General features: G+C 41.2%; 2 protein-coding genes across 2 annotated transcripts; both read left to right on the plus strand.

Moving 5' to 3' along the window:
* Positions 1-12,806: 12,806 nt before the first annotated feature.
* Positions 12,807-13,175, plus strand: LOC108201347 (14 kDa proline-rich protein DC2.15). The gene has a single exon (XM_017369640.1). It carries the CDS (start codon positions 12,807-12,809, stop codon positions 13,173-13,175), a length of 369 nt encoding a protein of 122 aa, XP_017225129.1.
* Positions 13,176-20,064: 6,889 nt separating this feature from the next.
* On the plus strand, positions 20,065-20,545 carry LOC108201348 (14 kDa proline-rich protein DC2.15). Its single transcript, XM_017369641.2, has one exon. The coding sequence runs from the start codon at positions 20,065-20,067 to the stop codon at positions 20,431-20,433; it is 369 nt and encodes a 122-aa protein (XP_017225130.1). The 3' UTR covers positions 20,434-20,545.
* The last annotated feature ends 1,592 nt before the right edge of the window (positions 20,546-22,137 follow it).

Genomic DNA, 22,137 nt, shown 5'->3' on the forward strand with positions numbered 1-22,137 from the left:
GTCTCTTTAATACAAAACCCATACCTTGTTCTGTGGCGTCCTCTTTCTGATCTTAACAGATGGTGTTAACCGTTTACTTCTATAAGATTCCTTAGCACCCATCTTGCACTCCTTCTTTCCTGACGCACTTTGGCAAGTTTTATGAGATTTACTGAAAGATTCTCCTGGTGTGACAAAGTCATCTTCTTCATCGCTAGAATCCCTCGTATCCATTTTTTTCCCCCACCCCCACTCACTTCTTATATCCCGACTCCCAATCACAGCACTTCCCTTTGTTTCAGAAAGCTCCAGAGCCTTCTTAGGGTACTTATACACCCATGGGCTCGCACTCGCAGTAAGACGATTACTTCGTCTCCGACCTGAAAAATAATATAACACAAGTGCTTCAAAATTCTATAATGGACACTTCAGTGTATTTAAATTGAAAATACTGCAGTTTCAGAATTAAATTCAAGATATACATCAATCCTAATTTAACAACTTTAATAGTGCTTCTAAATAAGCTCTGCTTCTATATTCTTAATTCTGTACTTCAGATCATCACATGTTTTTTAAGTGCTTTAAAGATCCAAGTTTCCAGTTACACCAATTTTATTAATTTACTTATTTCAAAAAAAATAAGGCACAGAACATTCTCAGTGGGCAAACAATAATACTACACACATCATGTTGACATAAGCACTGGGCAACATCTTGCATAGGCTAACACGCTAATTTACACGCACGCGAGATTTTCATTCACAAAAACAATCATACTGGTGCAGGGCAAAGTGTCTTCATTATAAGAACTATAGAACCCTAAAACCCAAATCAGCCTAAAAAAAAAATACACGCATGCGAGGAACCAAAAATTCACCTGTACTCATTGTTTTCTGTTCCGTAGGTTGAGCAAATCTTCCACCCTGAGCTTTCAAGAAACCAAGTGTCTCTCTCCACCTTGCTTTGCAGAATACGCTCGCAGGACATTTTAAACTGTAACTGAACCACTTTGAGTGATGTGCGGGATATTGGTGTTCCTTGATTGCAGTCAGTGTAGTTACTATACGTATCCTCGTTCAACCGTAGCGTACACAGTATCCCAGATTCTCAGTTTTTATTTTAAATCAGAAATATTCTGTTTTTTAAATCTCAACCGTCGGTTATGTTCCTCATCCAATGATCCAGATTTGGGACTCCAAGGACTCCAATTATGCGGGACTCCAAGGAGCCCAACTCTATATATATAAACTAATTTTAAGAAAAGATTAGTTAAGTTTTTTTTTATTTTTATCAACAAGGCCTTGGATATTGAAACTGCAACATATATAGAGGTGTTGGAGGGAATCCTACCACTACATCAACCAAGTTAAGCACATTCGCGCATACTCCTAATTTAAGTGCATCCGGTGGGCATTTTTTTGTTATACCAGTTATCATTAGTTTAAGAATCAGGAGGATCATGTGCATTGAAGTTGGTTTAAAGTATCATCACACTCATGATATGATATGACAATGGTACGACTTTCGAAATTGTACTGGATCGACTTGCTCTGATGACCAACTTCAAAACATTTGCTCATCGCAGTATATTCTAGTGCATGCAAACAAAAAAAAAAACCTTCAACATCCGATATTATCCGATAAGTAAATGCGATCCATTGAAGCTAGGCATATGCGCCAATGTGCTTAACTTAATTGGTTGATATTGTTGTGGGATCTCCTCCAACATTGCCATGCTGCAGTCTCATTAAAGGCCTTGTTGATCTTGAGGCGGCTCAGCTGTGTCTATGTACTGCCATTAAAGCCAACATTCTCGGAATCAAATTGAATGTTCCTTTTGCACTCAGCTTGGTTCTTAACAACTGCGGCAAGGAACTCCCATCTGGCTTCGAGTGTGACTAGATTATCATCTTCATGGAGCTCGAAGCAATACAGTCAGGGGAATAATGCATGCTAGAGAAGCAGAAGCTATGAATTTGAGAGACGCTTTGTCGTGGACAAGGGCGGAGCCAGAAAAATATATTTCACCTAAGCTAGTTTCGAAAAATTTTCTTAGCCAAAGTCATATGTTACTTGATTTTGTTGTTAATTATTCCTAAATATGGAGTTTTTTTTTTTCATGTTTTTTTACTTTGTTTTCTTCCGTAGCTGAATGTTTTACATAAAAAAGAATTGGGTTTGGCTTAATATGTCCTGGGCTAAGCTAAAAAGATCTGGCTTAATTTGGTCGGTTTTGACATGTTTTCTTGTAGTGTACACTGAGCTCTACAGCCCACCATGGCCTTCAATGTGTCTCCGCCCATGGTCGTGGACAAAGGATTGGCGAACTTGTAAATGTATATTCGAGTATCATGCTAAATTGTTGGTAGATGCAATCCATGGTGATAAAGGCAAATCTTATTTCGATACGATAGTAGAGGATTGTCATGAGTTACTTAAACACTTTGAGGAAGTATTGGTAGCTTTTGTTTATAGAGACTTGCGAATAGAGTGGCTCATATGATAACTCAAGCCGCTTATTCTATGACAGGTCTTAGGGAGTGGTATGATACGCGCCCGATTTACTTACTTGTAACCTTGAGTTCGATAAATTTTAATGCAAGTGCGTGTTTTCAAAAAAAAAAAAAAAAGAGTAGCGTTTTGAAACCAAAACATCAATTTAAGTAGAGATTTTAAATTTAAAAAAGTAAGAAATCAATTTTTTTTCCAAAAAAGCACACTAATTAACGATGTGACGTTTTGCAAAATACAACTTAAAATTACGTTTTGAAGTGATGTTTAGGACTTTTTTTTTATATAATGCGATATTTGGAACATTATTTGTTAAAATAGTGACAGAAAGGGCCACGCCCGATTTGCACTAACCAGGATAAAGAAGAGAGGGTTTACCGAGAAAAACAGGTAACTGCAACATCGTTCTTGGTATCCATGTTGGGCCATAGCCCACATAAGCATAAGCCCGTTAGGAAGCCCACAAATGTTGTAAGCCCAAGAGGCACTCATGTGACTAGCACGTGTAATAGATAGTATATATACTAAAGAACCCCATCTGTATAAGAGGTTGGAATACAGAGATTGTAACAAGACACTTATAATATATACACATATACTTACATTTGGCGCTAGAAGGAGGGGATCTCGCCCTTCCAACCAGAAATTTCAAAGCTCCACAAACATGGTGATAATCGGAGACAACGAGGAGTACTACGACTCGCCGCCGCAACCAGCGACGCGAGATGTACCCCCGATCCCCGAGAGGCCATGTCGGAAAACAAGCTCCGCTACCAGGCGCTTACAATTTGAGAATGATGAGACTCAAGGCAGTGAGGAGGAAGGCCCGGCGGCTTCCGATCCTACTGGCCGGAGGAAGCGCCGCAGAGGCACCATAAGAACTTTGGTTCGAACACCGCAGGGGAAGCATGTGCTCTCTAGCGACGCTAGACTCCACTTGGAAAGGATGAAGGCCTTAAAAAAGGCGGAGTCCATGGGTGGAAACGCCGGGAAAAAGAGCGAGGAGCATAAGCTCGAAGCTCTCGACAGAGAGAGACGTGTTTTAGAGGCTGAACTCAGGCAGAAGCAAGAGATAGCAAGGATCAAATCTGAGCTGGGGAAGTACCCTGCCTTTGGAACATCCTCAGAGTACCAAACTGACGATGAAGATCGATCATACAAGCCTCCATCTCGAGGTGGCGACTCCGCAGGCTCGTATAGTTCCTTTCGCTCAGGAGGTAAGCTCCAGATATGCTGAAGGGCACAAGCATAGAGATAAAGACATCTCCAAGCTGCAAAGTGATTTCGCTGTGTTTAAGGACTTCATGAGGACCCAAACCGGCGGGGTGGAACTCCCCTCAGAAAGTCCTCTCTCTGAAGATATCGAAAATGCAAAAATAGACAGGCACCTGAAGATTCCATCGATTGATCAGTTTGACGGATCCACGGACCCGTCAGACTTCATAAATCTCTTTGATGGCAGGATGAGTTTCTGTGGACATCCCGATGTGGCAAGGTGCCGTTTCTTCTACACATGCCTTAAGGGCACAGCACTTCAGTGGTTCAACAACTTGCCACCTCGCTCCATTGATTCCTGGGAGGTGCTAAAAACTAAGTTTCGCACCAGATTCTCTAGCAACAAGAGGGGCGGAAAGATCACTGCATCTCTAATGACAATCCGCCAAAGATCCTCCGAATCTCTGAGGGACTTCTTAGGGCGTTTCAGAGCCGCAGTAGCAGACATCCCCAATCTCATAGATGAACTCGCGGTGAATTACTTGGCTGCGGGAGTGGACAAATCTCGCCATGGACAACTATTGGAGGAGTTTTTTGAGAAAAGCCCCCGCAGTCTAGAGGCCGCATTAAAGATACTTGAAAGGAGATTGACACTTCAGGAGGCGGTAGGTAGCATCCAAGACACTTCGCCACCTCACAAGAAGTGGGACAAGTCATCCCAGTACAACAAATGGGATAACAGAAAGGCAGACTCTAAGGCCTTGCCACCTATTGAGAAAAAGGACTTGCCAGAGAAAGGGTCTGCCACTAACACATCTCAGCGTCCCCCAAGGCAGTGGCCTCCAAGGCCTCCAAGAGAGGAAAAAGATTTCACAAAGCTTAACACGGAGATCGCTTCGATTCTGGAAATCATAAAGACAGAGCCAGATTACAAGCCTCCAAGGCCAATGAACCCAAACCGCCCTCCAAGCAACAAATACTGCGATTATCACGAGGACACGGGCCACACAACTGAAAGGTGTTACCAGCTCAAAAATATGGTAGAGGACAGAATTCAAAAAGGCCAGTACACGCACTTTGTGCAAAGGGAGAAAAGCCCAGAAGCGGTGCATACAAGGGATAGAATCATTGACGTGATATCTGGTGGCCTAGCGGCAGGCGGGGCGTCGAACAACTCCAAGAAGGCATATGCTAGAGAGGTGTATAGAGTGGATAACAAGCGCCCCAAAAGGAACCCATCTCCAGTCATTTCATTCTCGGATGAGGATTATCCAGAGGGTATCCTTCACACTCACCAGGATGCATTGGTCATCACAACTAAGATTGGGGCCAATACGGTCAAGAAGATCTTAATCGACAATGGAAGTTCAGCCGACATCTTATACCACGGTGCTTTCACCAGGATGGACATGGGGGACAGAAAGCTAGAAGATGCAAGGAGCTCACCCCTATATGGATTCACGGGTAATGAGGTAAAAACTTTGGGCACAATTGACCTTCCGGTTCTATTTGGCTCGCCACCTCGGCAGACTTGGCAGATGGTGAAGTTCCACGTCGTTAATGCAATATCAGGGTACAATGCCATTATAGGCCGCACCACCATATCAGCCCTTCGGGCCATCACCTCAATAACCCATCTGAAAATGAAATTTCCAACAGAGTTCGGAGTTGGTGAAGTGACAGGCGACCAACAAATGTCACGCCAGTGCTATATCACAAACGTAATTCCTAAGAAAAGATTGGCAACGGCTGCTGATATTGTGGCAAATCAAGTTCAAACTATCGAGTCTGAAGAGAGCGTGGTCCTTGACCCTCAATCAGTTCTGGAGGTCCCCAAGCCCCCACTACATGAGCCTGCTGAGGCAACAGAGCAAATACCTCTTGACCTGGCAAGGCCGGAGAGGACAGTTACCATAGGGACTGCCCTTTCCAAAGAAGTAAAGGAAACAATAATCAGCACCTTAAGGGAGTACTCGGATGTTTTTGCATGGTCTCCAAAAGACATGCCGGGTATACCCGACAATGTCGCGCTACACAGGTTAAACATCAAGCCTGAGATAAGGCCTGTAAAGCAAAAGAAACGCCTCTTTTCTACTGACAAACAGGAGGCCATCAACGCGGAGCTTGACAGGTTGCTGGAAGCAGGGTTCATCAAAGAAGTCCAATTTCCCAAATGGCTTGCCAACGTGGTCTTGGTGAAGAAAAGCAATGGAAAGTGGAGAATGTGCGTGGACTATTCGGATTTGAATCGCGCATGTCCTAAGGATTTCTACCCTCTTCCGAACATAGACCAACTCATCGACGCCACAGCAGGTCACGAGGTCATCTCATTCATGGATGCCTTCAGCGGGTATAATCAAATTAAACTAGCCAAGGAAGATCAAGACGATACCGCCTTCATAACCCACAGAGGGGTGTTCGCCTTCAAAGTAGTCCCGTTTGGTCTCCTAAATGCCGGGGCGACATTTCAACGAACTATGGATACTGTTTTTGCTCCTCAGCTGGGACGCAACATGCATGTCTATGTAGACGACATGATCATCACGTCCATTAAATCTCAAAACCATGCTTCAGATCTCAGAGAAACTTTGGAGAGGGTAAGAAACAATTCAATGCGACTTAACCCCACCAAGTGCTCATTTGGCTTGGCTGGGGGAAAGTTTTTAGGCTTTCTCCTCACCAACAGGGGCATTGAGGCAGACCCGGCTCAAATCTCAGCAATTCAGGGTATGACAGCTCCGAAATCTATCAAGGAGTTACAAACACTGACAGGCTGTATTGCGGTGCTTCGTCGCTTCATACCCCAATCTGCCAGACGCAGTCTACCACTCTATGAGGCTATTAAGAATGCTTCAAGGGATAACAAGCTTTTATGGGACGAAAATTGTGACAAGTGCCTCACCAGCATCAAAGAGTTCCTGGCAAGCCCTCCCATACTCGTCAAAGCGACTCCGTGTGAGCCGCTAAAAGTCTACTTGTCAGCTTCTGACTTTACCACAGCAGTAGCTCTCGTGAAAGACGTTGGTTCGGAGCAAAGGCCAGTGTACTACGCTAGCCATACATTAAAGGAAGCAGAACTCAGGTATGCACCCGTAGAAAATTTGGTATTTGCCTTGGTGATGGCAAGTCGGAAGTTACGCCATTATTTCCAAGGTCGGCAAATTTCAGTTATGACAAACCAGCCAATCAAAAGGGTACTTCATCGCCCCGACATGACCGGTCGCTTGGCAGCATGGACCGTGGAACTAAGCCAGTTTGACCTTGTTTTCTTGCCACGGTGCTCCATGAAGTCTCAGGCCTTGGCAGATTTCATAGCCGAGTGCTCTTTTAGCATCAAAGAGGATGACCCTTCCACCAAGGCATTTACTGACAAGGCATGGACTCTCTTTACTGATGGCTCATCCACCGCAGTGGCAGGGGGAGCGGGCATCATTCTGACAAGCCCGGAAGGTTTCAAAGTACAACAGGCAACCAAGTTCCTGTTTCCAACAACAAACAATGAGGCAGAATATGAGGCTCTCATCGCTGGACTAAAACTCGCCCAGCATCTCGAAGTAAAAGTCATCGACATATTTTGTGATTCACAGTTGGTGGTGAAGCAAATTTCCGGAGATTTCAAAACGGCCAATGACAGGATGGCAGCTTACATGTCCTTAGCATCACGGCTGTTAGCTTCATTCAAAGTGTGGACAATCAACAACATAGAAAGATCAGTTAACCACTGGGCCGACGCACTGGCAAGGCTCGCCACTTCAAACACCTCGACAGTTTCAGACCCAGTTTACATCAAGGAGCTCAAAGCCCCTTCAACTAAGATCGTGGAACTTTACTTCACTGAGATGGTTCCGACTGGCGGACTCCAATTATGGATTACATCAAGGACACAAACAGTCCAACAGATAGTAAAGAACAGAGGCACATCGCTTTGAAGGCCCGCCAATACTGCTTGGTCGGGGAACAGCTATACAAAAGGGCCTTAAGTGAGCCTCTACTCAAGTGTGTTGGGCCAGAGGAAGCTCGGCTTGCCATGATTGAGATACATTCTGGAATATGTGGGGATCACTCAGCAGGGAAAAGCATGGCTCTGAAAATCATTCGCCATGGAATTTATTGGCCATCTATTAGAAAAGACTGTGACACCTTCACAAAGACTTGCAAACCCTGCCAGCTGTACAGTTCGGTAAGTCATCGCCCTTCAGTCAACTTCAACCCAGTCACTTCACCATGTCCTTTCTATATGTGGGGAATCGACATAGTAGGACCATTACCAAAAACTACTGGCCAAAGGCAGTTCATCATTGTAGCTATAGATTATTACACCAAATGGGTCGAGGCCAGACCACTTGCTCGGATCAGAGAGAAGGAAGTGATAAACTTTTTCATGGAGTCCATTGTTTTTAGATTTGGGGTTCCTCGCATTATTGTCACGGATAACGGCTCCCAGTTTACGGGAAAAGATTTTGAAGGGGCCGTTAACGAGCTGAAAATCAAGCACCTCAAGGCATCGGTGGAATACCCTCAGGCCAATGGACAGGTTGAGATAACAAATCGGGCTATTCTCCAGGGACTCAAGAAAAGGCTGATGGAGGTGGAAGGGAACTGGGTTGACGAGTTGCCAAACGTGCTTTGGGCACACCGCACCACTCCAAGGTCAACTACTGGGGAGACTCCATTCCGAATGGCTTATGGAACGGAGGCTGTTCTCCCATTAGAAATCAGTCTGAATTCACCAAGAGTTGAAAATTTTACTCCAGAATCTTCTGAAGAAGGGCTTCGTCTCAATACTGATCTAATTGAGGAGGTGCGGGAGTCAGCAAGTCTTAGGGTGGCGCAGTACCAGCAAAAGGTGGCGCAGTACTACAATGCCAAAGTCAACCCCAGACACTTTCAGGTAAATGACCTTGTTCTCAGAGAGGCCGCAGCATCAATGCCGGCAAAAGTCTCCAAGCTGTCAGCACCCTGGGAAGGGCCTTATAAAGTCTCCAAGGTGGTAAGACCCGGCACATATCGCCTTTGCCACCTTAACGGCTCGCCAGTTCCCAACACTTGGAACGCAATCCACCTCAAGAAGTATTACCAGTAGCGCTCACCAGATCGCCACCCAACCACTCTATTACAAGAACTTTGTCTTTTGATCAATTATGTTATGTTCTAAGTTTAAACTATGAATCTTTTGGTACTATCTTTATTCTGGGAGTATCACTTCCCAGTTCAAGATCTTCTTAAGTAATTATCTTTTGTTAAGGCATTGCTGTGTGTCATCTTCTATCAGTTTAAACTACTTTCATTTTACATATATAAAATATTGCTGCCTTTGCACTTGCCTAGTTTTTTAAAGGAATGTTGGCCACGCAACACAATGTCACTAATCGAAACGATTTACCACATGATATTTATTCTCATATAACGAATCAGAAACCCTTCGTGTTTACCTTTTGACAATACAGGTAATCAAATCTCCAGTAAACGCCTCGACGGCATGACAGCTCTAAAAGAGCAACAAGCCACAAAAGAGAAAAGAGATAAAGATCATTCTAGAAAAGTGCAGACCTATTTCAACAACACACCTAAAGTAAAGACTTTACAAAGACAAAAAGGAGCACTAAGGCAAGAATCTCCTTACAAACAAAAGCGACACTAAGAAAAATCCAGAGCTTCGAACACTCAAGGAACTCAGAACAACAAAGTACCAAAGATAAGCAAAATGTGGCGAAAGCACACAACAAGTCACAAGACAAAGGTAAGACAAAGAAAGATGGCAAGCATAAATATCTTCAAACGCTTAACACGCGGTAAAGAGCAAGTCAAATATTCATACATAATAAGGCAGTCAACCTACTGCAGCAAGCAACCAAAAGACAACAACGGTAGTAATTATAAGTCTTACAAAATCCATCAGGGGCATTCCCCCACAAAAGTTTAAGGTACCATACTAAAAATCAAGGCTCATCAGCCTGATTACCAGCCTGATTAGAAGACCCATTGGCATCTTCAGCAACCGCTATCTCCTCGCAATACTTCGAAAAGGTGTGATCTTGCATGTCGTAACCAACCCCAGCGGCACGATCCCAACATAACTGGTAACCTTCCTCCAAAGATTTCAGAGCTTCATCTTGGCATCGCGACAGCTCACCACGGACGCTCTCAAGATCCTCCATTACTTCAAGTTTTGCCTTCTCAGCAGCTTTCAAAGCTTCAGCGTGGTCCTTCTTCAAGGAAGACAAAGCAACAGACTGCTCTGTCTCGATCTTTTGAAAGGACGCAACCAGAGCATTCAGCGATTCTTTGTCAACCTCAAGCTCAGCCTTCTGACGCTTCACCACCTCAAGCTCAGCAGTCAACCTGCTCTCTTTCTCAACACGTTGCCGCTTCGCCTCTTCATGCTCACGCTTCACTGTAGCAAGTTCTTCTGCCTTATCAGCTCCATCTCCCAGCATCATCATTCGAGAGAATCCTTGAACAAGCTACAAATCGAAAGGCAGAAACAAGTTACAAAGGACGTGAATCGGCATGAGGCGGCAATCAGAATTGTTAACAAAAATAAACGAAACCACAAAAGAACAAGGGAGCAACAAGAAAAAAGATGTAACCTGATCAAGATGTCCCTTGAGACGAGTCATCTCGTCTCGGTAGGACGGCACAGCGACAGAGTCCACATTTTCCTCACGAACGGCAGCGGGCTTCTTAAGCTTCTTCTGAGGAGGACGCCGGAAAGGACTTTCGGCGTCTTCCTGGATCCTTTTACGACCCCGCTCACGAGTAACCAAATCCGCAATCTCTTCAGTTGGATCAGAATCAAGAGCCACAACGGCCACAGTCTTATCACGAGACGTAACCTCTTTTTCTCCCGTCTCAGGAGTACGGGCAGCCATGGAGGTAGCACCTCGCTTTGCCAGTTTCACTAACAGCGCTCGGCTTGGCATCTTCGGCTTCGACTCCACCAAAGCCTTCAAAGGTTTGCCAGCCACTACAAGAAAACAAGAAAGCATTAGCCACAAGTACAAAAACAAAACCCACAAAATAAACAACTCGACAGAGAGCTTACAACAACGGCTAGACAAAAACTTAAAGTCAGTTAAATCGTCAACACTATATCGCTCGATAGCTCCATGAAAAGCATTCAAGGTGTCATCAGAAAGTGTGGACATATTATTAAGCATTCGCAACCTCTGCTTTGACACAACGGTCCAGGGGCGAACACAATCAAGATCATCACCTTCCAAATAGGTCCAACGACTGTGCCACGAGGAGTGAGAAGAAGGAGCGTCGACAAGGCGCACCCGCCCCTTCTTCCTATCCAAATACAACAAACCCCCAGAATCTTTCACACTATAAATAGAGAACAAAAGTTCCAAGGACGGTAACTCTTTCAACTCATGACAACGAGCAATGACACCCACGATTTGGACCACGGCGTTGGGCGACAGCTGAGCAACCGCACACCCCAACGCCTCATAAATGACACCAAAAAATGGGTGCATCGGGAGGCGGAAGCCATAGTCAAAGAAAATTAGAGGTATAGATTGCCACCCCTCTGAAGGGGGACACCACATCTTATCACTTCGACTGGGAAGATGGTGCACATATCCCATAGCAAAACAACAATAACGACGGAGACTCCGGATTTCAGAACTATCAGCAGTCATAGTAGTCCGGTAATTGAAAGAGCGTCTCACGCTAAAAAACTTACCGGGGTTCTCCATCGCCTTGTCTTCATCCCCGTCCGTCTCCATCGACCCAAACTCCCTCTCCAAAGAGGCCAAGCTATGAGAAGACGAATGACGCACAGCAACGTTGGGCAAAGGCGTCAGACCGTCAAAAACCCGTGACGATCCCGGAGACCCACCGGCAACAACCTTGGGAACCCGCGCGTGGTGACGGAGCAACCTTGAAGTGGACATTTTCGAAAACCAACAAAAGCTAATACACGCAGCAAAGAAGGAAAAGCAAGAAGTAGAGATTACCTAAAAAACACAAGCAATAAGGAAAGAACCACAATGCTCCAACTTAAAAGAGAGCCACAGTTCAAATAGACGGGGCACAAAGAAAGAGGAGAAATGACTACTCATCAGTTCCCAAGGAAAGCTAGTACACGCAAAAGACTGTCAAACTTCCCTCCACTTTCTTTTATTTTTCGAGACTCCTGATATTTCCTCCAAATTAAGCAACACAAGGAGAAATAAAATAAAGAAAGGCAGACTCACCAAGTCACATCTAAAAGATCCGACATACTGGGGGGAGGACCAATGTTGGGCCATAGCCCACATAAGCATAAGCCCGTTAGGAAGCCCACAAATGTTGTAAGCCCAAGAGGCACTCATGTGACTAGCACGTGTAATAGATAGTATATATACTAAAGAACCCCATCTGTATAAGAGGTTGGAATACAGAGATTGTAACAAGACACTTATAATATATACACATATACTTACATCCATTTTCACGTAAAGATGGAAATTGCTTATTGCTATATATCAAGAAGAACTGCTAATGTGAGCTTAGCTATCATAATAAAGAAATACCCTATCACGTCTATATATAATATCGAAGATGGACGAGATCCACATGTTCCTCCTGGTTCATAAACTAACGATTCATGATCAAATTTATATTATCTGCAGATTCACAGCTAATTATAAACGAACAATAATTTGACACCTTGAAGCTTAACTATAACAACCAGAGTAATTATTTTTGTCTTAGATTCATATCATGAGTGTGAGAATATATAAACCAACGTTAATGCACTAGTTTAATATAATGAAGGATTAAAGATTTGCACGACAATGCACATCTTCCCCCTGATTCTTAAACTAACGATTAGTGGTATAATTTATCATAAAAGACAGCTCTTTCTGTGCTACGTGGACGTGACGACCTTACCTTTCTGCAAATGCTTATCTAGCTCATCCCATGTTTTTATTATAATAATTTCTTCAATCTACAAACATTAAGATACATACTTCTGCGTTCTTGGAACCCTATAAATATGTGTTTCAAGTTAGCTACAAAGTCCATCAGCAAAAAACATACACTTCTCTCTCAGAGCAACATAAGTACTAAGAATCAAATTAAGGAAATAACCGATCAGCTTTTCAAGAATGGAATCCAAGAAAACAGCTTCATTAACCCTTCTTCTGGCTCTCAACCTTGTCTTCTTTGCTGTGGTCAGTGCTACTAGCGCTACCCCTGTACCAGCTTCCACTTATTATCCTGTAAATAAATGCGATCCGCTGAAGTTAGGAGTATGTGCCAATGTGCTTAACTTGGTTGATGTTGTTGTCGGATCCCCTCCAACATTGCCATGCTGCAGTCTCATTAAAGGCCTTGTTGATCTTGAGGTGGCTCTGTGTCTATGTACGGCCATTAAAGCCAACATTCTCGGAATCAAATTGGATGTTCCCATTGCACTTAGCTTGGTACTTAATAACTGCGGCAAGAAAGTCCCATCTGGTTTTGAATGTTACTAGAATATCATCTTCATGGTGGTCGTTCATCGACATCTGCAAATTTAATTTAATTTATTAAATTCTTATCATATCTATTTATGATTTCTTCAATTTGTCGAAGAAATGTATTGTTTGTTTCCTTTCGATGGTATTTCATCAGCTTCCTTTGTCGTTTCGGCGCTTCTAAGGTGTCCTTTTGGGTTAAGTTTTCTTGGGCTCACTGATTTTCAATAAAAGTGAATGCATATATATGACATATCATATATTTTTTTAAAAGTTTGTGGTATGTTAAATTCGACCGGATTTGGTTAATATAGCATTTTGGCCGTTGTTGATTGAAGTTATAAATTCGACCAAAATTGATAGTCAAAATTAATTTCGATTGCATTCGGTTGAAATTATATTAACTTTGACCGTTTTGTTAATTTCAATTGTTTCATTTTTGTTCGCAGCTATTCGATCATTTTTGTAATTTCGACCATATTTTGTCAGTCTAAAATTGTCGTGATTCTTGTATTATATCTATGCTAATATTATTAATTCTAATAATGGAGTCGTGTGAGAATCAAGGGAAAGAAGAACAAATGCATGATAATGTTGAAGGATGATCATGCTAACATTCACAACAGTTCTGGGCTTTTACGACGGATATCTTACGACAGAAAAGGAGGGGCGCTACGTTTATGATGGAAAATACCCAGAATTGTTGTAGTGAGGGTAACTGCAACATTGTTCTTGATATCCATTTTTACATAAGGACGGAAATTGCTTATGCTAGATATCAAGAAGAACGGTTGTTGTGAACTTGGCTATTATAATTAAGAAATACCCTAGCATGTATATAAATTATTGTACATACTGTTAGAAAATGAAAAGTTTGAGACATGATATTAATATGTTCTTGATGTAATTTATGGGAACTAATAGTTAGAGGTTGTTCCTTACTACGAGTATTTAACTTCTAAGTTTGGACCTAAGATATTTTCTTAGTAGAATTCATAAATAAAATGAGTTTAAATGGCTAGCTTGAAACGAGTTAGGTGGTTGATTAAGTTGTGAAAACTTGAGTACCACGTTGATTTGATAATGAGTGGCCGGTGGCTTTATAGTACATCACATGCATGCGTAGTGCACAACTACTAAGGTGTGTGAATGCGCATGCCCCTGTGTTGATGCTCTTGAGAACAAATCTACGTGTTTATATAGGTATATATATATAAACTGTATGTTTAGTTATGCAGAATTGAAAGAGAAACAACCAAGCATGTACGCAAAACCAACTACTCGTTTTATTGAGATAAAGCAATGATTTAAAGAGATTACAATTTGATGATGAGCTAGAAATCAGGAACTGAATGATACCACCTTTCTTTCAAAATCTCCATCACCACTCACGATCCTAAAATCACTCTGATCATCCTAAAGATACTCTACTACTTATTTAACTTAATCCAAGCTGCTAATCACTGGACTGCAGAAATGAAATACCATAAATAAAAACAATAATGACTCAGTTTAAGATTAAAAATGCCAACAATCTCCCCCTTAATCTTAAACTTCTTAGTTAAGTTCTTTTACACCCAGAAGCTTCCTCATTCTTTCAAACCTGATTGTGGTCAGTGGCTTCGTCAATATGTCAGCTCTCTGGTCTTCTCCTGCTATGTGTCTTATGACAATATCTCCCCGTTCAACACATTCCCTTATGAAGTGGTAGCGAATGTCAATATGTTTACTCCGCCCATGAAACACTGGATTCTTGGATAGATCTATGGCTGACTTGTTGTCTATATATAGCGTCACTGGTCCTATGCATTCTTCCATAACTTGACTGAGTACATTGCGAAGCCAAATACTTTGACACGCTGCAGCTGTAGCAGCCATGAATTCTGCCTCACACGAGGACAATGCCACACATTTCTGCTTCTGAGATACCCAGGCTATCAAACTTTCATTTAAGTAGAATACCATGCCTCCTGTGCTTTTCCTATCGTCCAAGTGCCCTGCCAAGTCACTATCTGAAAAACCAGTTAATATATTATTACCTCCCTTGCTTGAGTAGATCAGACCAAAGCTCAGAGTACCCTTTATGTATCGAAGTATCCTCTTAACAGCATTTTGGTGAAGCTCTGTTGGTCTTTCCATATATCGGCTCACGATACCTACCGCGTAGCTTATGTCAGGTCTCGTATGAACCAAATAACGAAGACCACCCACAATGCTTTTGTACTGAGTTACCTCAACTGGTTTCCCTTCACTATCTTTTGTAAGTTGCTCCTTCGGATCCATGGGGTACTTGGTTGGATTACAACCCATCATTCCTGCCTTCTTTAGTAATTTCATTGCATAACTGGTCTGTTTCAACTCAATACACCCATCTCCTTGTCTCACCTCAATTCCCAAGTAATACGTCAGCTTGCCCATGTCACTCATCTCGAAAATGCTACTCATCTGCCTTTTAAAGCTTTCGATAGCAATTACATTTGTACCGGTAACCAATATATCATCGACGTAGACTGCAATTATAAGAACCTCACCATTTTCACGTCTCGTGTAAACACCATGTTCATAAGGGCAACGTTTAAAACCAAGTTCCTCCAAGCATCTGTTGAGTTTAGCGTACCAGGCCCTTGGGGCTTGTCGTAGCCCATACAGTGCCTTCACGAGTCTGTACACTAAATGTTCCTGTCCCTTTCTTTCGTATCCTTCCGGCTGCATCACATAGACTTCTTCATTTATTTCACCATTTAGGAATGCTGTTTTGACATCAAGATGATGGACTTGCCACTGATTCTTAGCTGCCAAAGCTAGCAACAGCCTAACAGTTTCCAAGCGAGTTATAGGTGCAAAGATTTCATCGTAGTCTACACCTTGTTCTTGGACATAACCTTTCGCTACAAGTCTGGCCTTGTACTTTATTATGTTTCCCTCGGCATCTTTCTTTAGCTTGTATATCCACTTTAGGCCTATCACCTTATGCCCGTCTGGTAGCTTTGTCAAAAACCAGGTGCCATTTTTCTCAATTGAATCGAGTTCACTTTGCATTGCTTGCCTCCAGTCTCGTTTCTTTACCGCCTGACTGTAATTCACTGGCTCTTCTATACCTACAAACATCAATTCATCTTGTATCTCTACCTCTTCAGCATCATTGTAAATGTCACTAAGATTCCTGTACCGTTTAGGTTCACTGCTCTCATCATTATTTTCTGAACCTTGATTGTTTGTTGGCGAGTTTGGTGGTGTTGTTGTGACATCCTCCTCTGTGATTGCATCACCTTCGTTGTCTCTCTGATCTACATGTACTTCTGATTCATTTATGTACTTATCAGGGACAGAAAAAAAATCAGAACGATTTTCTTCTCTATCTTCATGTTTATCCCATGACCAGCACTTCATTTCATCAAAAACTACATCCCGACTCACATACACACGCCTCTTTAGTGGATCATACAATCGATAAGCTTTACTACCAGGCTCTTTTCCCAAGTTTATCACCGTTATACTTCGATCATCTAGTTTCTTGGTATGAACGCTTGGGACCTTCATGTGTGCTATACATCCGAACACACGAATATGACCAACATTTGGCTTCAAACCTGTCCAGGCTTCGTATGGCGTCTTCCCTGACAGTGCACGAGTCGGCAATCTATTCAATATATAGACTGAATGGCGTACTGCCTCCCCCCACATTGTTGATGGCAATTTTCTCTCCTTTAAGCAACTACGAGCCATTTCAACCACCGTTCTATTTCTCCGTTCAACCACGCCATTTTGTTGAGGCGTATAAGGAGCTGAATAATGCCTCTCAATCCCAGCTTCTTCACAATATTTTTCAAACTCCTTCGATGTGAATTCACCTCCTCTATCTGTCCTGAAAACTTTTACTTTCTTATCTTTCCCATCCTCAACCCGTGCTTTGAATTTTTTAAACGCTTCGAGTGCTTCATCTTTACTCTTCAGCATGTAAACCCACATTGATCTACTAAAATCATCCACTAAGAGAAAAAAATACTTGTTCCCTGCTGTAGTTGCTGGTTCGATGGGTCCGCATAAATCACCGTGAACTAGTTGTAAGACTTTGCTTGCACTGTAATTCGCCTTTGACGGGAATTTCTTCCTTGTCTGCTTTGACATTAAACATCCAGAGCAAATTTCTTTGGGCTCAACAATGCTTGGCATTCCATATACCATTTTATCTCTATGCATCAGTGTCATAGAGTTGAAATTTACGTGTCCTAATCTCATGTGCCACAAGTACGACAACTCCTCAGACTTCGACAACAAACAAACAGATTCAACATTTTCAATGATCAGTTTATACAGCCTATTGTGTGACCTCTTAACTTTCATTAAGAGGGTTCCTTGTCTTTCATAAACCCACAAGAAATTTCCATTTAACACAACTTTATTACCTTCCTCAGATAGCTGTCCCAAACTGATTATATTGCTACAGAGAGTAGGGATATAGTATACCTCATGAAGTGCACGTTCCTCTCCATTTTTGCATTTGAAAATAATAGATCCTTTCCCCTCTATCTTCACAGTCGAACCATCACCAAACCTGACTTGCCCAGTGACTCCTTCATCGAGTGTAGCAAACTTAGATTTCTGACCCGTCATGTGGTTGCTCGCCCCGTTGTCAAGATACCAAACATTCGAGCTCAAATGTTCTTTCTTTTCATTGACAGCCAATTTAGGTTGAAAATCTCTTTCGTTTAATAGTACCTTTCCATTATTTTCTATCACATGTTTCGCCAGTAAAAGGGCTGGTTCATCGTCCTCCATTTGTATCATATTAGCTTCCTGATTTGTTTCTTTTGCACGGCGCGGTCTCCGGCATTCTGCTGCGTAGTGACCGTATGTATGGCAATTGTAACACTTTACTTTGCTTTTATCTCTTACCACTCGTCCCCTTGCGCTAGAATTCCCTTCTGCACCCTTTACTCGTTTTTGCCACTCCTCCTTGGTTAAGAGAAGCTTTCTGCCTTCATTTTCTTTCTTTGTCCATTCTTCCTCAGTTAGCATTAATTGACTACCACCTGTAGTATCACTTTGCCCCTTCAGCCTTTCCTCATGAGCTTTGAGGGAACCCACAGTTTCTTCAACGGTCATAGTCTCTAGATTACCAAACTGCTCAATGGTTGATGCTATTTGTAAAAATCTGGATGGAACTGCACGCAACAGTTTCTTCACCACATATGCTTCGCTTATCACTTCTCCAAGAGCTCTTATATTTGTCACAATTCCATTGAGTTTCATATAGAAATCATCAATTTGATCGCTGTCTTTCATAATTAGTGTTTCGAACTCCGCCTTCAGGGTCTGGGCTCTAGCCTTTTTTACCCTGTCTGCTCCTTGACACAAAGTCTTAATCGCCTCCCAGGCCTCCTTTGCCTTCTTTTTTTCTGCAAGTGACAGCAAAATCTCCTCAGGTATACTCTGATAAATCATGGCCAAAGCAATCTTGTCATGTCTATCCTCCACCGTGATTTTTGGATCACTTGGTTCTATAGTTTCCCACACTCCATGTGCCTGCATAAACACTCTCATTTTTAGTGCCCATGCTGTATAGTTACTCTTTGTTAACATAGGATAACTAAGACCCATTGATCCTCCTTTTGCTTTACTCGCGTCCATTGATGTTGATTTTGATCTGTACGTAACAACTCACACAGAGATCCCCAGGCTCTGATACCAATTCTTGAGAACAAATCTACGTGTTTATATAGGTATATATATATATATAAACTGTATGTTTAGTTATGCAGAATTGAAAGAGAAACAACCAAGCATGTACGCAAAACCAACTACTCGTTTTATTGAGATAAAGCAATGATTTAAAGAGATTACAATTTGATGATGAGCTAGAAATCAGGAACTGAATGATACCACCTTTCTTTCAAAATCTCCATCACCACTCACGATCCTAAAATCACTCTGATCATCCTAAAGATACTCTACTACTTATTTAACTTAATCCAAGCTGCTAATCACTGGACTGCAGAAATGAAATACCATAAATAAAAACAATAATGACTCAGTTTAAGATTAAAAATGCCAACAGATGCGTGCTCAATGTGGCTGTGCATGATAAGATGCATGCTCAATGTGGTTGTGCATGATATTATCATGTGTCTCGCGCGCCCATGAGCTGCATGAGCTGTTTTATCTTCAAAGCGAAGTTTCGCGCGCGCATGAGCTATTTTATCTTCGAAGCGAAGTTGCATTATTTGGATTTTTCGTTCTTGTTAATCATATATAATTGTCTATTATTGTGTATTTTGCTTGCTAATTTCCAACACATACGACATATGCATGGATTAGAAGATATGGTGATGATCCAACCTTTTGCATGGTTTCTTTGATTTATGAAAGATGCGCGAGAATCCACATGTTCCTCCTGGTTCATAAACTAACCATTCATGATCAATTAATATTATCTGCAGATTCACAGCTAATTATAAACGAACAACAATTTGACACCTTAAAGCTTAACTAATAACAACCAGAGTTATTATTATCGTCTAAATATTTAACTAGATACTTAAGATTCATATCATGAGTGTGATGATATATAAACCAACGTTAATATATATTAGGTTAATTTAATGAAGGATATATTAAAGATATGCACGACAATGCACATCATCCCCCTGATTCATAAACTAGCGATTACTGGTATAATTTATCATACAGACAGCTCTTTCGGTGCTACGTACGCACAGGACGTGATGACCTTACCTTTCTGCAAATGGGCTTATCTAGCTCATACATACTTCTGCGTTCTTGGAACCCTATAAATATGTGTTTCAAGTTAGCTACAAAGTCCATCAGCAAGAAACATACACTTCTCTCTCAAAGCAACATCAGTACTACAAGCAAATTAAGGAGTTAACCAATCAGCTTTTCGAAAATGGAATCCAAAAATACAGCTTCATTAACCCTTCTTCTGGCACTCAATCTTATCTTCTTTGCCGTGGTCAGTGCCACTGGCACTACACCTATACCAGATTCTGCTTATTATCATGTAAGTAAATGCGATCCACTGAAGTTAGGAGTATGTGCCAATGTGCTTAACTTGGTTGATGTCGTTGTGGGATCCCCTCCAACATTGCCATGCTGTAGTCTCATTGAAGGCCTTGTTGATCTTGAGGCGGCTCTGTGTCTATGTACTGCCATTAAAGCCAACATTCTCGGAATCAAATTGAATGTTCCCATTGCACTGAGCTTGGTACTTAATAACTGCGGCAAGAAAGTCCCATCTGGTTTTGAGTGTTACTAGAATATCATCTTCATGGTGGTCGTTCATCGACATTTGCAATTTCAATTTAATTCATTAAATTCTTATCTTATCTATTTATGGTTTCTTCTATCTGTCAAAGAAATGTATTGTTTGTTTCCTGTTGATGGTAATTTGTTTTGGCCCTTGTAAGGTCTCCTTTTGGGGTTAAGTTTTACTGGGCCGACTGATTTTCAATAAAATTTAAATTCATATTAATACTGAGTAAATTATCATTTCTTTTATTTCATCTTTGTGTACATTTCTTTTGGATAGCAATGATATGCGTCTTTGTCTCTAACTAGAATAAAATGGTTTTGCCTGATTTTAGGTTGACCTGTACTTTCATTTGCAAGCGTCCCAGAAGCTGATGACTGAGTGCATATCAGACTAATCTCTATATGCTTTTTAGCATTAATGATGATATATTCATCCCTAACTAAAGTCTCATCGACTAAATCCGATCGAATGCATGTCATTTACATACAAATTCCTTGCCTGTAACAACTGACATCATGTTAAGCAAGGTCAGATAATTTAAAGATTCAACATCATGATAAGCAAATCAGCAAATTGATATATTCCTAATTGTCATGATCATCATAAAGTCGATAATTAAATTTCTTCTCAAGTTCAAAGTGAAGCAACAGTTATAGTTTTATAGTACAAGAATTTGCTCACATGTTCAAGAAGGCAACCAGTAGTAGGCTTCATTGTTAATCTAGTGCACCCTTCCTACCATTTCAAGGACCACAAAGCCAAAGCTGTAGGTAATAGGTATCAACTTTCTCAGACAAGTGTCCATGGATTGCATACCCTGGTGCTGTTTAACCCTGTGATCTCCAAAATAGTACTTAATAAGAAATTCAGTATCTATATGTTTTCTTATTTGAACAGGCCCGACACAATAATCTGGGAGGCGGTGTGTAAAATTGAATTATTATTTTTTTGAGTATAAAACAATTAATTTTAGATATATTAATATATATATACTATAACACGTAGAAAAATAATAATTATAATATATCATTTGTAATAAGAAATAAAATTAAAAATAATTATATATTATGGATTTTAATTTAACATATAATAAAAAAATAAAATAGTTGAATATAATTATTTATCAGCATGAACATTGGAGCCCTCCGAAATTTGAGTTGAAATCGTGCGAGTTTGTTTGCACATGTTTATTTAGGGTTTAAAAGGAACATCATGTATTCTTTTGGGGTTAAAATGAAGGAGCAAACTTTATCTTCAATAGTAATTGTCAAATTTATCCTCCTTTATATACCATGCAAATTTATCCTCCGTTTATATACCGTTTTTTGGCTTTATATCGATATATTAGGGCTAATCAGAACATATCAGATACTTTGAAGGTTGAATCGGCCGAGTTAAAATATTGAAGCCGCATCGGTACACACCCCAAATATTGAGGGTAAAAGGGCATTAAGCCTTTAATTTATTAAACTTCTTATCTTATATATTAACGATTTTCTTCGATATGTCGAAGAAACGTATTGTTTGTTTCCTATTGATGGTATTTCATCAACTTCCTTGATTAACCGAGAGAAACAGGGTAACTGCAACATTGTTCTTGGTATCCATTTTTACCTAATGATTGAAATTGCTTGCTGTATATACCAGGAAGACCTGTTTGATGTGAGCTCGACCATTTTAATTAAGAAACACCCTAGCTACTAGCTA

Source organism: Daucus carota, chromosome 9 (assembly GCF_001625215.2).
Source record: "Daucus carota subsp. sativus chromosome 9, DH1 v3.0, whole genome shotgun sequence".
In the NCBI taxonomy this organism is placed as follows: domain Eukaryota; kingdom Viridiplantae; phylum Streptophyta; class Magnoliopsida; order Apiales; family Apiaceae; genus Daucus; species Daucus carota.

Excerpts from the sequence above, each read along its gene's own strand:
- LOC108201347 (XM_017369640.1), top strand. The coding sequence starts at position 12,807 with ATGGAATCCAAGAAAACAGCTTCATTAACCCTTCTTCTGGCTCTCAAC.
- LOC108201348 (XM_017369641.2), top strand. The coding sequence starts at position 20,065 with ATGGAATCCAAAAATACAGCTTCATTAACCCTTCTTCTGGCACTCAAT.